General features: G+C 36.1%; 1 protein-coding gene across 1 annotated transcript; it reads left to right on the top strand.

The window, feature by feature from the left end:
• Window positions 1-89: 89 nt before the first annotated feature.
• On the top strand, window positions 90-12,535 carry LOC144445712 (uncharacterized). Its single transcript, XM_078135355.1, has 13 exons — window positions 90-138; window positions 1,609-1,799; window positions 3,513-4,022; window positions 4,309-4,395; window positions 5,526-5,756; window positions 6,153-6,242; window positions 6,865-6,946; window positions 8,061-8,208; window positions 8,886-8,935; window positions 9,399-9,533; window positions 9,857-9,971; window positions 10,556-10,622; window positions 11,643-12,535. The coding sequence occupies exons 2-13, from the start codon at window positions 1,625-1,627 to the stop codon at window positions 11,732-11,734; spliced, it is 1,782 nt and encodes a 593-aa protein (XP_077991481.1). The 5' UTR covers window positions 90-138; window positions 1,609-1,624; the 3' UTR covers window positions 11,735-12,535.
• The last annotated feature ends 8,278 nt before the right edge of the window (window positions 12,536-20,813 follow it).

Below are 20,813 nucleotides of genomic sequence, written 5' to 3'. Positions count from 1 at the left end.
TAGAATGAATAACACTTTTTATTTTTGTGATCACCTTTGACCTTTGTTTTGTGGACGTTTGTTCGGTATTACTGTTCTCCTAGTACTAATATTGGCGCAACGTGAGTTGAGCATCACGATTTAATATCCATTTGAGTGGTAAGTTGCTTTGATGTGAGATATATTATTAGTTATTTTCAGTTAATTCTGTTAACTAGGCTGTAACTTTCTATCTCTGCCATCAAATATCCAGCATGCCATTTTACATGTAATATTGCAACATCTTGCAAACTACAAAGACGTTGTGTCGTCATCAGTCAGCAGTGCAAGAACTGTTATGGTGTCAAACTCGAGTATGCATCCACCATGCCATTAATAGTATTGCCCGTCCTGTGATTCGTTGATTTATTTATATACACGAATTAAGAGAAAAAAAGGTATTTTAGATCCATGTTCATTTCCAGTAGTAATGATGTTACCTGTGTAATTGCTACAGAAAATATCACGATTTTGTAGTATAATATGTAAGTTTCAGTAGGAACCCAAAGAGAAACATTATTGTTTTGTTATGAAATGGAATTGGTAAGGAAATGACAATGGGTAGTAGACTTTATGAAGGAAATAAAGTGTAAAGTATAAATTATGTAAATGAAAATCCAGCTTTCACATTTATGCCAAAATAAGCTAAATTTACGAAATGTATATATATATATATATATATATATATATATATATATATATATATATATATATATATATATATATATATATATATATATATATATATATATCAACATCTCCTGACGAGTGATTTACTCACGAAACAGGCTTGTAGAGACGAAAAACCCGACTTGATTTTCTTCTACCCTCAACATATACTCCGCTCTGCGTGCAGACGTATCGAGCACTGTACTACGGACAAATCTTACCACTGACTTCCTATATATATATATATATATATATATATATATATATATATATATATATATATATATATATATATATATATATATATATATATATATATATATATATATATATATATATATATATATATATATATATATATATATATATATATATATATATATATATATATATATATATATATTTACATATACATTTATTATATACAAAAAGTGTACAAAATTTGATAATTTATATTTAGTGACATATTTATCAATTTCTTTTACATATGCATGGGAAAATCATTCTCTTTATTAAAAAGTGGCCATATGCTTGAGAATTGGGTAAACTGTTTATTTTGGTGGTTATTTTGAAAATTTTGTCATGGCTTCCTACTTGCAAATCAATGTGGGGCAACATATGCAAAGTCACTTGTAACTTAATACAGTGCAAAAGAGTAATAACTGTGTAAAATCTTTGTTATTGAAATTGTATACGATGACACATGTTTTACACATTTTTAAATAGCTTTTTGCAAGGTATTGAGTGAAAGACTTAGTCAATGTTTTTTCACAGTGAATTTTCAAATAGGAAGCCATGATAAAAATGTTTTGTAAATTTAAAATCTAAAATAATTACAAAATCCTCATGCATACAGTGTAGTCACCTTAATGATAATGATTACTAACATTAATTAATATTGTTTTATCTTTCTACTGAAAGCTTACGTACAAACAAGATGTTTCAGTTTGGTGCAGCTGGTACTGCTGGTCAACCAGCAAGTACATCTGGTACAGCACCAGGTGGTGGAAGTGGTTTGTTTTCATTTGCTGGGTCAACTACTGCAACAAGTGGGACAACTGGTGCAGCTCCAGCCGGTGCTGGTTTGTTTGCACAGCCAAGTAATCCTCAAGGTACAACTACCGACACTAAACCGTAGACAAACAGAACCTTATACAAACAAGGAAAGTAAATAAATTAATTGGATTAATAACACTTGACCCAGCATGTTGGAACAGCAGAGACTTGTACTACATTTCATGATTTGATAAGAACATATGGCCTCTTTATATGTACATGAAATGCCAGGGAAGTAAAAATTTGTTTGTCAACATGAACTATATTGTAAAGAGGCCATACAATTGTTCTTATCAAAACTAATACTGTATACTTCTCTGTACTTCCAACATGCTGTGCCAAGTGTTATTAATCCAATTCAGTCGCTTACTTTCACTGTTTGCAACAGGTTCAGTTCGTCCATGGTCTGATGTCGGCAGTTGTAGTTGTTAACTTTTAGCATAGACAGTTGCGAAGAATTTTTCCACTGTCTATGGTTGTTGTCATGTGATGATTGTTTTGCATTTTAAAGCTGCACTAACTATGTGTAACTGGAGTATTATTTTCTCAATCTGACAACCAACAATATATTCAGTGAAAATTGCCACAACAATGATTGGACAGTGTACATGATAGTGACTTTATCCACAAGTAGTATAATTTTCAGTTGAAATCATGATCGGGTTGGGCCGTTGATTTTATAGCTAGGATTCATTGTTCCATACTATGTATACAGCTACATAAAATCATTTACCCACAGGTGATTTATATACTAGTCCAGCTGTTAAACCTCTAGTCTGGATGCCAACATGGTCTCTAACCAGTGTGCCCTCTAAGCCAATTTGACATGCCACTCACACACACAATTTCTAGTGACACACCAAAATTTTGTGTTCACCTATCTCTTACTATGTGGTGACCAGTGTGCCCTCTAAGCCAATTTGACATGCCACTGACACACACAATTTCTAGTGACACACCAAAATTTGGTGTTCCCCTATCTCTTACTATGTGGTGACTCACAAGAAATGCCAGTTTTTATCATTTTGACTCACAACAACAAAATTTAGCTATCACTCGAGGGCACACTGTCTCTAACTAAGGTAAATTGTAATGATACAAATGATATAGGGACTAGACTACTAAACCTCAGGCTTTCTTCTGAAAGGTGCAATCGAGCTTGAGGGCTAGTAGTAATGTTGGTTGCCTTCACAGTGAGCAGAAAAGCATGATGGGTCTAGCAGCAAGACTAATTTAATACTGTCCAGGGTGTACAAAATTATTAGTAAGTCAGTTATAACTGGCAAAACAGCTTTCAAAAAAGCATTCCTGTTGCAACTGGTGTAGTATTAATTTAAAGTCCAATGTTTATCCGATATTTCTAATTATCTTATCTTATCAGCAACTAAATTATTAGTAGACAGACTGTCACATGTAACCAGCACAGACCAGAAAGCAATCCACCTAGTCCTTGTTAAAAATGATAGGAGTCTGTAAATGGGACTCGCTTTCATTGGTCTTCCATTAAATAAATAAATAAATAAATAAATAAATAAATAAATTAAAAGTGAATCAGAGTTGATCTTTTTGTTGTGATTTTTGAAATAGTTAAGGTAGCAAACCATAATATTATTGAAATTTATTTTGCTTATTTAGTTTTTGAAAGCAGCAAGTAATTTGTGAAAGTTAATCCTGTTTATCAGAGAAAAGTACTGTTAGGCTCTGACAAAAGAGATTCATAGTCATACACATTGAGTCATTTTATTTACATATTATTTTTGTATGCCCAGGTGGCTTTTCGTTTGGTGCTCCGAGTTCAACAAGTGGTGGCTTTGGATTTGGAACAACAGCAACATCAGGGGCTGCACCTGTGGCGAATACAACGTTGGCTGCTTCATCAACTGCTGCAATCAACCCTACTACAGCAGCAAGTGGTCTCTTCTCAGGAGGTACATTGGGAGGGACTTTGGGAAGTACTGCTGCTGCACCAACAACAGGGGGACTTGCACTTGGAGGGACTTTGGGGGGTACAACAGCAGCACCTACTGCAGGGGGACTTGCACCTGGAGGGATGTTTGGGGGTACAACAGCAGCACCTACTGCAGGGGGACTTGCATTGGGAGGAACTTTGGGGGGTACTGCAACAGCACCAACAGCAGGGGGACTTCCACTTGGAGGGATGTTGGGGAGTACAACCACAGCACCTACTGCAGGGGGACTTGCACTGGGAAAGACTCTTGGGAGTACTATGGCAGCACCAACAGCCGCGAAAACAACAGCATCATCCCTAGCTAGTACAGGTAAATATTTCGGATACATTGTATCCCTCTATAGTTGACATATCTCCATGGTATATTAAAATAAAGTGAGGGAAAATCTTGTATAGATTAAAAAATATATTAAAGTGAATACCTTGAATCTAGCAATAAAAACAGCATTGCTGAAACATTGCATATGTAGGTAAATTGTCAATTTATTGGAGAAGTTTGAAGTTCAGCAATGAAAGTTCCAGGAAGTTAGTGTATATGGAATAAAGACTGTCTTCGTACTGAGCAAATATAATGTTATCTTTCCGTCTATTCACAGGTAGTACTGGGTTTGGATTGTCATCATTGGTTGCACCCCAGGCAACAACCACATCCACATCTGGTCTTGCATCCAAACTAGGCACTTGTAAGTAAACAATATACTTTTTACTCATCTGTACTTCTTCATTTTTTAGAGGCAAACAAATTAAAGGATTCACTAAAACTTCCAAAATACATGTACTATGCCATGGCATACTCCAGGGGCACGTTCGGTTGTCAAAACGTTTTGTTATTGTTTGGCCAGGGCGCCCTGGCCCTGCGCCGAACTGTATCTTGCATGTTGCGCGTGAAAAACAAAAGATGGCGGCACATTCAAACAGAAGATTGTCGCATTTTGTGTACATTCAGCACTCATCACTGAAAAGACAATGCGCATACTTAAATCACACCTTTGCAGTACTGTCAGGATGCTAGAATGCCTAAAAAAGGTCTGTTATTTATGCATACACTATTTTTACACTAACGAAGTGATCTTTGACCTGTGACCTGACCCCAAGTTTATCTTGCATCGCCCAATGTACGTCAAATCGACCGTACCATTATCCCGACGGGTATTCGTATTTCTAAATACCGTTGCCAATTGTAAATTACCAATTCCATGAACTTTTTTGCAGTGCTGAATCAAAACTAATGTGCACTAAGTAATCCTACACAAAAACTCAAGTTCGCCGATGAAGTGAGAATTCGTGGTCGCCATCTTGGCTTTTGACGAGTCACCTCACTCTTCCACCTTCCTTCGTCCCAGGTCGCCCGCGAAAAACTATGACAATTAGTCGTTCGGGAACAAAATGTTTTGAAACGTTCGCAGGCGCTTTGTCTACCGAACGCGCCCCAGTTAACAAAGTTCTAGCCATTTCTCTGGTAATCACCACAAGGGGGCGCCCCAGATTTGGCAAAGTGAGGGCTAAACTTTTTGTCATGGCCAGTGATCGAATTAATGTGTGATAGAACTGTGTGTTCTTAAAAGAGCCTTACAGTGTGGTGATTATGCTAGTAGCTGCTAATAAAATGGACAGCTTGAACAACGTGGTAAATGAATAGTAACTTTATGTTTACTGCCTTTGGTATCCAAAACTACTATTGACCTCATTCTGGTCTTGAGATAGCTTGCAAACAGCACTCCTAGTGGCCAGACCATGAAATCTTTTGTTTTTCTGATAACCAGTAATACTACATGTATTTCCAAGGTACCTAACTTACAACTCTCTGTTTCAGCTGGACTGTCTGGAGGGCTCTCATTGGGAGCAACAACTACAGCTCCTACTGGTACTACCTCATTAGGGGGTACAGGTCTTTCTTTAGGTGCCACTGCTCCAGCTTCTACAGCCAGTACTGCAAGGTTTGGCTTAGGTACAGCAAACACAGCAGCGGGAGGACTGTCCCTAGGTGGCACAACCACAACTACTGGTGCAGGAGGACTCTCATTAGGAGGAACAGCAGCCACAAGTAAGTGAAAAAAAACATAATTTTTTCATTCTTTATTGTGCAACAAAGTCTGGAAAAGTTACAAAAGTTGAGGTACAGAGAATCAGAGAGGGAGGCAGGTGGATGAAAATATAACCTCAGTCAGTTCAGGAATGAAACTGATGGAGGGAAAGGGAGAATGATCTTAAAAAAAGGTGGGCAAAGGACAAGAGACAGGCAGATGAACAGACACATGCATGTGCACACACACACACACACACACACACACACACACACACACACACACATGCACGCACGCACGTATGCACACACAAACGCACACACAAACACACACACACACACACACACACACACACACACGGTGAGAAAAATACAAGTAATTTAAATATTGCCATTTCATTTTTTTGTTTTCCACAGCTTCCAGTGCTGGTTTAGGTCTAAGTCTAGGACTGAAGACATCGGCTTCAACAGCTACCACATCAACAGCTTCATCGGGACTGTCATTAGGTATGATACGATCCAATTGTGTGAGGAGAGTACCAGATTATATATATAGTGTTACAGAAACATGTGTCTATATTTCAGTACCAGTACACAGTTCAAACTGTATTACATCTTGTCTTTTGGAACAGTGGTAGAATTTTCTAGAAAAGAAAGTAGCTGGGTTTAGAGTTAAGATGACAAAATCTACAATAGCATATGTGAGGTGACAGTGTGTTTATAGACATGTTATAATTGGCAAAATCGTCAACATGTTGAAGGTGGCCAGTGTTATAAAAGAAGATATCTGTGCCTGTGTATTGTTCAATAAGGAATATTTTTTCTTGTCAAAGTTCACTGTTATAATGCACAGCTTTCCCAGAGCGACAGAGCAGGGATTATTCTGGTTAAATTTATAGAGTATAAAAATGCCAATAAAGTATGTTGAAGTAATTAAAAGAAAAGCCAGGGGAAGTGACAGTCAGGTTTAAAACTTGAGCAAAAGTTTACTTTCTTACTGCTCATGACAACTAACTCAATTGTGTACATATTTGTTCAAACCATTAGTGCAAATAAAATATTATGTAGACTACAGGGCTTTGTCATTCCTACTGTCATACTCATTTTTTTGTTCATTGTATTGTTTCAGGTCTGGGGTTAGGGTTGAAATCCACCACTGCAACACCAGCTACAGCTACTTCCACAACAACTACAACTACGACAACAACAGGGTAGGAAGCTACAACAGTGGAAACAGAGCTTTCAGCTAACTAACTAAGATAGACACAAACTAAATCTAATGCGGCATTTTGATATAAGCTATTGAATGGATGTTATTACGGGGGTGGGGGGGGGGGGGTTCTGATCACTCTGATCAATTTAAAAATATACTTTTTGTGGTAGATTTGAATTTTTACATGTCCAATTGGATGAGTTTAAAACATACCTCAGTAAGAACATTTGCGCCAAGTTTTATGCTTGTACCACAATTTGAACGACACCCCCTGTTTATCTGCTAAATAGGGACTTTCAATGTTCATGCTATCTGAATTATAGATTACAGGGTGATTTATATCCGCACAACTGAGGCACTGCTCTGAGTATCACTCACTCCTGTAATCTATCACATCAGACAACAATATTTTTAGTTTGTGTCCGTCTTCAGTAGTAAGCTAAAAGCTCCAATTCCACAGAAGTACTTTTTAAAAATACTCTACCTAAAGAGTTACAAATGTTTTATTGTGTCAAGGGTCTTGCATCTTGAAATTTAACAGTTTTGAATATAACCCTAAACAAAAACAGATCTCACATTAAAAAAAATTGACTTCGAGGCCTTAAATTGATTCTTTTTAAAACTGTCTTAACTCTTTGTCAAGCATCAGTAATAATATTTTTTGCAGTTTTGACAGTACTTATGCAATGTGCTTGTTAGATATGAAATATACTTTAGTCAACAATACAATATACCCTTTATGAAAAAGACAAAAGATTTTATACTTTGGCCACTAGGAGTGCACTTTGAAAACAAGGAAGTGAGGGCCACAGTAGATGACTACGGTATACCTCCTTTGAACAACTCCAACCATTTTGTTGCCAAGGTTGATGGTACATGTATAGGCCATTCTGGACGACAAACAGGAAATTGAGAATACAGCGCCCTCGCTCAAATTGGGGTATCTCCGTGGAAAATTTTGGAAAGGCCTATTCTCAGCCAATAAAATAGGTCTGCATATTGTGTTTAACATGTGATTTTGAGGGAACTTAGATTTCTCTTTGTGCAGTTTTATCCATTCAGACTGTCTGTCTGACATATACATATACATATACTTTTGTTTGTACCCTCAGGACAACTGGTCCTACAATGACATACAGACAACTAGAGGAAGCCATCAACAAGTGGACTGTAGAGTTGGAAGACCAAGAAAAAGTATTTTTAAGTCAAGCCACACAAGTCAATGCATGGGATAGATTACTTATTGAAAATGGTGAAAAGGTAACGAAATAGGAAATGCTTGTGTATACACGTCTTTGCTAAGTTTTCAGAATTCAATACAGTAATGAATGGAGCATATTGGGTAAATTTATGTATTAAAGTCTACGTCAAAGCTATCAGAGCTATAGAAAGTGTTGGTGCAAAATGAAAGCATAATCTTGTCTAATTTTTATTCCCCCCCCCCCCCACTGTTAAGTTTAAGATAACACTAATGTAAGAACCTGACATTGCCTTTTAAGCCATTTAGTCCTAGTCTAATGTAAAATTCTCCATGATTTTACAGAACGTAATGATATAAGCAGGACAAGTGATGACAAGAGTGTTAACACTCACATGCACACACACGCCTGCACGCACACACACACACACACACACACACACACACACACACACACACACACACACACAAACACACACATACATGCATACATAGATATATAGACAGGTACATACATACATACATGCATACATACATACATACATACATACATACATACATACATACATGCATACACAAACACACACACACAATGTACATTCACAAAAAAACATGTACTTATTAAAGAACATAACTTGAATGTACATACATGCACATATACATATATTGAGTGACAAATGGCAGACAATAATCTGTGACTTGAATTACACTAAAGGATAATTTTCTGTTCCATTTGTAGATCAAAACTTTACATACTGATGTTGAAAAGGTCAAAGTTGATCAACAGAGGTGAGTATGAAATCATGGATGTCAATCAAAACTATGGGTATGGCTCTGATAATGTGTCAATCAAAACCATGGGTGTGGTTTGATAACATCAGTCAAAACTATGGGTGTGGTTTGATAACATGTCAGTCAAAACTATGGGTGTGGTTTGATAACATGTCAAAACTATTTGTGTGGTTTGATAACATGTCAGTCAAAACTGGGTGTGGTTTGATAACATGTCAGTCAAAATTATGGGTGTGGTTTGATAACATGTCAGTCAAAATTATGGGTGTGTTTGATAACACGTCAGTCAAAACTAAGGGTGTGGTTTGAAAACATGTCAGTCAAAACTATGGGCGTGTTTGATAATATGTCAGTCAAAATTATGAAGGACAGGAAGCAATTGATGGGTTTGGTTGGTTCTGATAACAGATCTTTGTAATTCTCAGAAAGTCAATAATTTTTCATTAATCATGTCTTACAGGTTAGAACACGAATTAGACTTTATTCTCAGTCAGCAAAGGGAGTTAGAAGATATGTTGAAACCATTAGAAGACTCGGTCAAATCACAACAAAGCTCAGTCTATGCCCAACATGCAGATCTTGAAAGAGAACACACGTGAGTACTTGAACAGTTGTCAGCAACTTTTTGTCCCAGAGAAATCATTGTTTTATTTTCTTTTGTACTTTTCATCCAATTTAAAGGTATTTTCTCGGTGAACCACAAGAACAAATTTTGCTTTATCTTGGTGCGCCCTTGTGTGAAACTCTTCAGTGAAAATGACAGCAAATTTGGAGAACAGCATATAGCACAATCTAAATACATATGGCCTGATGAAAATCTCTTCATATTGTTTGTGTTAGGGGGCTTAAAATGTGTGTTTTACCAAATTGATTGATTGACATTTTTTTTCAATATCTGTTTTCTTTTTTTCTATTTAGCTATCAAATGGCAGAAAACATAGATTCACAATTAAAAAGGATGTCACAAGATTTGAAAGAAATCATAGAACATGTGAATAATATGAATGTGTCATCACAAGATGCTGACGATCCTGTAAGTACAACAACCGCAAATGAAATTGTGTTACCGTAGCATCATTTGCATATTTGAAGATGGAACAATGTATAGTTTGGCAGATATTATGGTTACAGGGTTGACTTGTTTATTACCATGGAAGAATCATACATATTGTTTTCTTAATTGCGAAGTTGGAGAAATATCAAAGAAAATGTCTAGAGATCCCACAGTGTTCTAATAATAATGATAATAATAATGTTGGTTTTTATATAGTGCTTTTCTACTCTGTGCTCAAAATGCTTTACAATTATTATCCCTGGTACAGATCAATAGTGGCACAACGACCTTTATACTTCAATTCCCTAGGGAGCATACATTCCATTGCAGCCTCTATAAGTGCATAGGATTAAAGCATTAACATTGCAACCTCTATCCTACCAGGTCCCTAATTATACAGCTGGGTTGACTGAGGCGCAGTCATGGTTCAAATCTTGCTCAAGGACTTTAGCCATTCAGAAACAAATGGTGGGCCTCGAATGATAAATGTTGCAGTTTAAATGTTAAAGTAAAGGGATGTGTAAACAGTAGCTTTGAACACATTTTTGTTCTTATTACCTTAGATCCAGCAAGTTGCCAAAATATTGAATGCACACATGGACTCACTTCAATGGGTTGATCAAAACACAGGTAAGTAGTGAAGTGATTTATGAAGAAAAAAAAAATTGTATTGTACCCACTGTGGTATCCGCCTGACGATACCATTGAGACATAAGCAAATGTTTGGGATTCACTTCCATAAAATGCTTTGAATGCATCAGTAGAAATTTCCACTTTGAAGCAAGAGTTTATGAATGCTTATTCTCACAAAACTTTTTAAATCCTCTGATAATGGGTTGTTGGTGACAAAGTGGACTGAAAGACGGACATAATGGTTCTTTCGTTTACCTAACACAGCTAGTTGCGACAAGTAATTACAGGAATGTGCAGAACAACAATTTAAATCTTTTAATCTATTCACACCTCAGCCCAGGAACACTTTACTACATTTCTTTGTGAGTTATATATGTAATTGGGGTATAGCTCTGTCTCAGATGTGGATGACTAGTCTTGTAGGGTTAAAACCTTTAGGTTCTTTCTCCTATGGTTTCTTAAAAACATGGCTTGAAATAACGAGAAATATTTTCTTGCCCACTGGACAAGTAGAAATTAAAAAAACACTTGTCCAAATCAGAAAGTATTCATGGATTTTTGTAAATTTTATTGGGATTTTTTATTTGATATCCCTTTTAATAAGTTTTTGTAACCAAACAAGTTGCCATAATATTACTTCCAGTTTGAGTAAACCCAGGAAATCTAAACAGACTAATCATTTGTATGCCCCCATTCAAATGTTGAAATATCAATGGAAGTTTCCATAGGTACAGGAAAGTTTTATGTATATGAGAATGAGTGAGCTGAGGTTTTAAAATCAAAAACCATGAGAAATTCTACTTGTCCATTGGGACAAGTCATTTCTAAAATCACTTGCCCAGTGCTTCAAATCACTTGTGTGGAACTAGTAAAGCGAATTTATTTTGAGCCCTAAATTCTTTTACATGTTTCACCTTTAGCACTATTGGCACAAGTATGCATGTTAGCAATTGATAAAGTGGTAATTAAACATGTCAAATAAAGATATTAATATTTTGATTAATTTTACAATTACAGCCATGCTACAGCGGAAAGTGGATGAAGTTGCAAAACAAAACGAAGTCGTCAGAAAACAACAAGAAAGAAGTTTTCATCTTGCATTTGAATAATTGACAACATTTCACTTAAAACAGATGACTCGTCTAAAGAACATTACATAGAATTATACAGGACTCTGCCATTTTCCATAGAATAATGGACTCTGCCATGTTCTCTAGAATACAGGACTTTGCCATGTTCTCTGGAATACAGGCCTCAGCCGTGTTCTCTAGTATACAGGACTCTGTCATGTTCTCTGGAATACAGGACTCAGCCGTGTTCTCTAGAATACAAGACTCTGTCATCTTCTACAGGACTCTACCATATTCTCTAAAATACAGGATTCTGCCATTTTCTAACGCCTTTCCATAACCAACCTCAAGTATGAAGTATTTAGTACATGGAGGTATTTGTTTCAGCATGTCAGGGGAGTGGACACCTATGACTGGCATACATGAATCAAAAACATATCCCAGTATATATGATATATAGTACTGACCTGTTATGGACATTTGGATATAAGTATCTGATGGTATTCTACCTAATGTGAGGAGGGTAGATGATAACATCTCGATCTAAATACACAAACACCAATATTGAGATTAAATTTTCATTACATGTTATGTCTGCTTTTATGGTGAGAAAGGTGTATAGATTTTTGCAATCATGTTTTTCATCTGGAGAAAATGATCAGGATTTCTTTGTGTCATCAACATGTAACTGTTCTCGATTCATTTTGTTATGTACTAAATATGTTAACAGAGCTGTATCAAGACAACGTTATTTCACTTAGTACTCATTTTTCTGCTTACCAGTTTACTTAGTATATGTACATTGATTGTAAGTACAAACACAGAGACATAGTTTCAGGGGTCGCATAATCGTATTATTTTCAAAGAAATAAAGAAAATTTTCAACTTGATTTTAGTACTTTTTGATTTGTTAGCACCAACAGACAAAATAGTTGGTGGTTTGAGAGGGACTTGGATGTATGGGGGCCTGGTTATGTCTAGTCTAGTTCCTATACGATGCATTACGATTACTACTATCATCTCCACTATAGGGAAGGTCCTTATTCTAACACAGAAATCTGTGCTACCCCAACTGGGCGAAAGGTAAACGATGCATATGTCAGTAGTAATCCATCACAAATTGACAGGCAGCTGCAACTGGTTAGTTCCTTAGGCACTTGCTCATTAACCGAACTCCCCTTTTCCAGTCTGAAACTAAAATCATGTTGGGATACGATAACGTCATCATGTTTATATGAATACAGTAGGGTATCACAGATTTCTGAGTTAGAATAATGACTTTCCATATACATGTCAGTAGAGATGATGGTAGTCATCGTAATGCGTCGTATAGGAAGTAGATTAGGTTATTGCCTGGTTATAGGAATAAGATCCGTCCGTGCTTCTGTGCATGTATAGGCATATCTCTGACATACATCAGCCAGTTCCATCCAAACTTGGCACAAGGGTGGCAGCCATATTGTAGCAGCCATATTTGTTATGGAGATCCATAATTTATACAGTTTGTCCAGTACTAGAATACACAGATTTTGTTCAAAATGTCTACCAACGTGTAAGATATCGTACCCTTCCATTTAATACTTTGACGATCAAGATCGGAGGTCAAAATAATAGTATTTCGGGGTAACTTTTGGTGCACGTTATAATATTATGTGTTGTATTCTGTGTAATGAAGCATCACTTTCTCTCTTAGCAGAACTTCAAATCTGTTATTTATACATAATTAATATATGAATGATTCGATAACATAATTTTCCTTACACTGATTCATATACTAACTAGAAAAATGGACCCGCTCTTAATTACACCATCAGATGCGCTAACAGTACCAGAAATATTGCATTAGCATTTGAAATCAACGTTTTCTGCAAATATTTTCATCAGAGTCAAAACACATCTAGTTTAAATAAGCTTCACCTTGTATCAATGTCAAATGAGTGATTCTGCAGCTGGTGTCAGACTCTTTATAAGTGAGATTGTGCCGGTATCAACTTTTCAAAGTTCTGGTATCGTTTCCATTGTATGATTTGATAGCTTATAAGATGTTTTACCGCATTAAGATTATATATAAGTTTTGTATTATATTTAATTTCATTGTATAGCTACACACTGTGTTCGAGCCTTTCTGAAATACAGTAAATGACAAAACATTTCAGCTCGACTTTTTTTTACGTGCCACGGGTCACCTTTTGTGCGACAAGGTGATATTTCCATTCTTTGACTCCTGCCCACCAAGCTGCACATTTAGCAAAGACGGGGTTAACAATCAATTTAGGTCACCTATGCATTTAGAAAGTTCCTAGTCACCCTAACCGTGTTGTCATTCTCTTTACTTTACTTTTCTATCACGTGACCACTTATATAAGTCCATTGTTTAGTAGCTACCTTGGCGATGTCTGTCACGTGGTCCGTATGGCAGGAAAGCTCCAACCCATTCATTACGACATTACGCCTTGTTGATCAGGACGGACTACAGTAAAGAATTAGTGAACACAAGTCGGCAAAATGAGTACCTATGAAAACACGAAAGTTTTTCCTTTGACTGATTTTTCCGGGTTGGAAAATGGGATATCGAGTGAAGAACTGGATGTACGAGATCGGAATGATTCGTCTAAAAACGACTCGGATGGTGAAAATAAGGAAGTGTCCTGGCCAGAAATGATGCTGGCCTTCACGCAGACTGCTGGTCTTACTGGTGTAAGGTTTATCGGAGACGGCAAATCTCTCAAAATTAGACGGTAAGTAACCTATCGCGTTTTTCGTATTATCGGACGGGACAATGACGCCGATATTTCAGATCATAAACCTGTTTGTAGCTCATTAACAAATCGATAGCCGGAAGGAAGCTTTTAAATGTATGTATGGTTTGCATTCTCTGCTCTTTTTCTTATCCTGACAAAACTTAAGAAAAGCGTTCTATTCCAAACAAGTCATGGGGCATATTGTCAAATGGAATTACTAACTGTTCTTTACAAAAGGGTTAGCGACATCTGACGTCATTGTCATTGGACTTTCAGTTGGTTCACGCCTGATGACGTATATTCCGTAACATTCGTCAACATACATACATGCATTTGTAACCAATGGGAACTGGAGGTATATGTGCGATTTAGATATATGTGTTTGAGTATTTTTATTGTCAATAAAGGTTTATATGAATGGTGAATGTAATCATGGAAATATCATCCACGCGGGTGATACGTCAATTACGTAATCAAGGAGGGTTCCCCCCTCCTAATACATGGTGTTATTTAGTAGAAAGTTGATGTTAAGTATTTACACGAGGGCGCAAATTGTGGCTGGGAATTTTTTTACACCTTATGTGTACAATGAGTGAAACCAGCTGATAACACCTAAAGACAAACTTTGAGAATAAATCATTTTCAGCATTTATAGTATCGAACATTAAGCTTGTCAAAAACATATGTAAATCGTCGCATATATGCCCCAGCTCTCCGTGTTTGCATCATGACGTATTATTCGTGGACATACGACGTTGTTCCACTGACTTGATGTTAACAATGCAGGACTTATTGTCTCAACAATAGAGGATGTAAAACACTGGGTCCTCCAAATATTTGTCATTTACTAGATTGCAAACACCCAGGACAGTGTTCCATTTACGTTCTTGTAATTACACAGTATTCACGTCTCCAGTTCAAAGTCAATACGTGTATATTGTCAACTTAGCGTGCGAACTTTCACTGTAGGCTTTGATGAGCTAACGGTCATCACGGCTGGTAATGAACGAAAGCAAAATCCAAGACAATTGTCATGCAAACTTTCAAGTTGCCGTTGGCTATAAGAAAACCTATTGAACATGGCCATTTTAATGAGTGTAGAAACCAAATCTACAACTTTGTAATTGACGGCTGTGGCCATTCAAAAAACAGGTTACCTAACTGCCACGTGTTTTTCTATAGGAACGCAACGCAAAAAAAATCGAGTTGGAAACGATTCGATGGCAAAGAATTTCCTCATTTATTTAATACTTTTTTTTGAGAAGAAACATGGAGGACTAAAGCTGAAAAGTTAATCCGAAAACATTATGCACTTACGCATATCATGGAGGGATGGTATTATACTTCTGTTCCGTAGAGGAATAGTTTATTACAAAAACATTTCCTCTTCTCGACACCGATATGTTTTATACTATTTAAATACAGTAAGACCGTGTGGTATCAACGCACTAGTTACCCTTGTTTGATTAACGATTGAGTAATTAGTCAAATGAGTAAAAATTGCTCTTGACAACAATTATATTGAATAATTTTTTATGTATCTGTTGCAACATTGATCAAATTTATATCACAGTATAGAAATGATATATTAGAAGTCATCGCTATGAAGTTGGACTTGTAGTGGCTCTGACAGCACCTTTGTTTCAAGTTGAAAAAAGGCAACATAAACAAACACGCATTAACTAACGAATAAAAACAAACGCAATAACACGAAGAAGCAAGCCGTTCGCCCTGGCATATATACATTCACCATGTCCGTGAAATGTGATCTGTGTCACCCCCTTCTTGACGGTTATGGTGTAGAAGGTGTTGACTAAACAACCACCTTGGGATTCAACCTGTTATGCATGAAACAAAACTGTCAGAAAATGGTATACAACCACAGACCAGTAAGAAACCAATTTAAACATGTCGTATTAATGTCCCTTATTTCACCTTATGTATTTCTCCACTGCAACGACATTGACTACTTGAAGTAAGTTGGTGTTTCTAACTGTATATTAAGTACACCGCCAAGGGTACCCATTGAATTAAATCTCCTCTGGGATGGATTACCACAAGCGACATTTGCGTAACAAAGTTTTTAGAACGCACATCGAGCCTATAAAAACCGCTCAGATTCACGACCATTGAAATCCATTGTTTGCAGTTACCGAGTCTGTTATATCACCGTTCTTCTGAGAGTAACATTCTCGCACATTCATCAGGTCTTTGTCTTAGGTTTTCTTATTCAGTTGTGATGTAACATCTGTGATCGTGAGACTAGACAACCAGCGACAAGGCTCTGGGCTTACGAAGCTCTTTTTTGTTTTACCATATACTGTTGTTATACAGCGAAATCAGGCATCGAGTGATTTAAGTGGTTTGAGACTCAGATCAGTTGTTGTTTGTCTTCTACATGGTATAAGCTTTTAATTTTCGTTTGACGTTTGCCTCATATCATGTGTAAACACTTGACACCAACCTATTAACAGTATGAATCATGACTTAATGTAATATATTGTATTAAACTAAAATAGCGCAGTCACTGCATTGAATCTAACGGCTACGATAAACCTACAAAATATATACATATAGTATTGCATGCTATGAATCTGATATTTATTTATCAGTGATCACTCTATTTCATTGCTTTATGTTTATTAATTAATAAGTACTTCTGGCCACTGGCCCACTGTACAATCTAAAAAAAGGTCAAAATAACGTCAAAGGTCAAGGGTCAAAGGTACAACACATACATAGTATAAAACATGATTTAAGGAATCCAAAAAGTATAATGTAAAAGTTAACAATAGGATAATTCTGGACTTATTCCTCGTCTTGTAGAAAGAATGCTCTTTCTGCAAAAAACATAAAACAAATTATCTTGCACAGTTTCTGATGACAGTAGGATTTTGATTGTCCATAAAGCTCAATTTTTAAAAATCAGATAGTGGCTTTGCTGTATAGACTTTTCTCCGAGTTCTTCATAAAGAGGACAAATATCATCCACCTCATACCAAAATCTCGAAGAATGAAACGAGAAGGGGTTTTACTGTATATCACACAAGCACGTAATATGAGTGACAGAGTTCATCGTTTAATATCTTGGAGAAATAAGTTCGTTCACTGTGTATAATCCTCGACAAATATTAATTTCATAAATCACAGTACAGTGCAATCAAAATATCAGAGACTTCCAATAGTGTTTGAGGTTATGACGTCATTTCGGACAAAGATGGCTGTCAGTCGTCGGAATATTGAAAGCATTTGATAATTTAGTGCAAGATTGATCTATGAAATCGTATTGACTTTGTTGATTGTAGGATATTTTTTAATAAAATAAGAAATGTTTTAATATAATAACAGAATCGATTACTGGGAATTTTTATGGCTTTCTTTGTCAAATATTGAATTTGAATTTGAATACGAAGAGAATGTGACAGCTATTGATGTGTCAAAACAATGAACCATGACTGGGACACACACACACACACACACACGTACACACACCACGTACATACATACATACATACATACATACATACATACATACATACATACATACATACATACATACATACATACATACATACATGATACATACGTACATACATACATACATACATACATACATGATACATACATACATACATACATACATGTACATACATACATACATACATGCATGCATACATATGATATTTAAATGAGAGCTGGTTTCTGCTCGGGTTATAGCGAACTGCTTAGACTCTGGAGAAGGAAACAATAGATCCATTGTAAGCTTTATGTACATATAATACAATTTATTTATTTTACGTATGCTGGGCTTATTGTTTGTGTTTAACAAATAATGGCCTCCCAATTTTCATTGGGGGTTTATCCGAGGTAAGCTCATCTACAGCAAAATTAATGCGATTGTCAGAGAAAAAACTGCTACAGATCGAATCTACTATCTTCCTTCTCGTTGTCCTGACTAAGGATGGATTCTCCTCCAAGGTTGACTCCATGACAACAATTGTTAATATTTTACATTATGACAAAGTCATAAGACTCGGCATATATAATTAGCAAGTTAAATATCGACGTCATCATAATTTAGTTAACAATTAAAAGATTAAGAATTACTAAAAATTGTTGATGTTTTAATCTCATTACTGAGAAGATTTTAGCGGACATGTTTGAACAAACTCAAATTGAACAAATATGATTATCGTGTTTAGTTTCTTTAGGCTATTAGTATCGAACGCGTAAACTTTACTTTAGGCATGGCAAAACATCCCATAGAGCCTGCATGTCATATGCTTATTAGCTTACCAAAGTCTTTATATATCAAATTGATCAAATTCTAACACAGAAATATAGTTAGACTATTTACCTTTTTTTAATTCCTGTCATTTAGAAATTCAAGCATCAACAAAATGGGTGTTGTTACAGTACTACATTTATCAGTAGAATGTTGTGATTCATGAGGCCTAACAAAAAAAATTGTGTGGTTCCGATCAATTTTTTGATTATGCTCAATTTTAGAATAGGTGGGGTAGGTATGTGTGTCTACTTCAGGTAGTTACGTTTTCCGTTGTTTTCCATATGGTCTCGGTGTTATTGGTTTCTTCTCATCAGATGTACAGCCATTACAGATTGGAAGAACCATTTTATATCATCTTTTTCAAGTTAATGTTAGTTTCCGCATCCACTATTTCTTGCGAGACTTCACACAGTTCTCGCGATGTTATTTTTTTTTCTCGAATACGTAAGAAACAATTTAGGGTCGGCGTGAAAAACTAGGTGGGGTCGGGTAACCGACACGAAACAATTTTTTTGTAGGCCTGATCGAGTACGCAAAAGTACGCAAAACAACAACAACAACAACAACAACAACAACAACAACAACAACAACAACAACAACACCATCATCATCATCATCAACAACAGCAACAACAACAACAACAACAACAACAACATGTAACCCTTATTTTAGATAATGGAAAATGTATTGTCATTTTCGAGATGGTTGACGTTGAACTACTAGTATTTACTTTGTCAATATAACATTGCAATCGTGTACACACGTAAATGAGTTTGTCTACGTCTGTGAGCCTGTGTACTAAAAGGTGTACAAGAAACCAAGTCCGTCTTTGTCCGATATGCTTATTTAATTGCGTCACGCACGTGAACTCTCACAGTAAAGTAGGTAATGATAGGGGTACTATGATGGTATTGTCTGCACATTGTTGTCGATAGACACATTTAGAAATTCAAACATCTGTAAGCCGTCATTTCTGAGACAAATTTACTACATTTGTGTAATGTTATTTTCTCTAAGTAGAACGGTGTGATCGAGTACACTTGTACATGACATATTTTGTTCGGACAATAGAAAAGACATTGTCATTGTCGAGATCGTAGTGCTATGTACTTAGTCATTGTAACATGGTAATCGAGTACACACACACACACACACACACACGCACACACACACACACACACACACACACCCACACACACACATCAATGAAAAGTCATTGTCCGTCATTTTCGAGATGATTGAGTTTGATAAATAAACAGGCGACCGAGAGAAGTGGAAATTCTTGAATAAAGTCTTGAATAAAGTATAATGAAGGGAATTTGCCAATGGCGGAGATAGCTGGTTCAAATAAATAAACTCTTCAATAACATAACAACAACAACAACAACAACAACAACAACGACGACGACGACGACGACGACAACAACAACAGCAACAACAACAACAACAACAACAGCAACTATTCGCAGATAGTCTTCATCAGGGTTCTAAAATGATAAAAGTGACACTGGAATTCTAAACGAATACAACAACAATAACTTTTACTACTAATTTGAAAGACTATAGAGTTTCAAGTAGGCGGTATGATGCTTTTTATTTACATATCACACACCGCTTTTTGTTACGAATTACACACGCAAAAAACAAACTGGTACTGTTAACACACAGTCTTAAAACACGTTTATAGTTATATCTCATGGTAAACACAAGCAAATAGCTTTGTGCTTGAAACTTCATTGTTTTCACCCGACAGTGATGTTGGTCGGTGTTCACTGTAAGATATAGTGTATTGTTTATATGCTAGCCCGCCATCAGTGTCTGTATTTTGCACTTTTTTTAATGTAATCTAATTTATAACAAAAACTGTTGTGTGAGAGACGAGAAAAACCATTAAATTGTGCTGCCTAATTAAAAGTCTGTAGTCACTCTGGTTTGGTAGTACTTTGTCGAATCGAACATGGCAATGAAGTATACTACCTGAATAGTGGTATATCTAGTCCTATACGCGTTATGATTATCTCTACAGTATAAATCAAAAGAACAAATTCTATCGAAAATCTAACTAACTCTCCTACTGGGGAAGGGATGA

This window comes from Glandiceps talaboti, chromosome 14, assembly GCF_964340395.1.
Source record: "Glandiceps talaboti chromosome 14, keGlaTala1.1, whole genome shotgun sequence".
NCBI classification, from domain to species: domain Eukaryota; kingdom Metazoa; phylum Hemichordata; class Enteropneusta; family Spengelidae; genus Glandiceps; species Glandiceps talaboti.
Note: the sequence above shows the minus strand (reverse complement) of the source record. Positions and strands in the feature narration are given on the sequence as shown.

Excerpts from the sequence above, each read along its gene's own strand:
- LOC144445712 (XM_078135355.1), top strand. The coding sequence starts at position 1,625 with ATGTTTCAGTTTGGTGCAGCTGGTACTGCTGGTCAACCAGCAAGTACA. Across the intron at positions 1,800-3,512 it reads ACAGCCAAGTAATCCTCAAG|GTGGCTTTTCGTTTGGTGCT; the intron begins GTACAACTACCG and ends TTGTATGCCCAG. Across the intron at positions 6,947-8,060 it reads ACAACTACGACAACAACAGG|GACAACTGGTCCTACAATGA; the intron begins GTAGGAAGCTAC and ends TTGTACCCTCAG.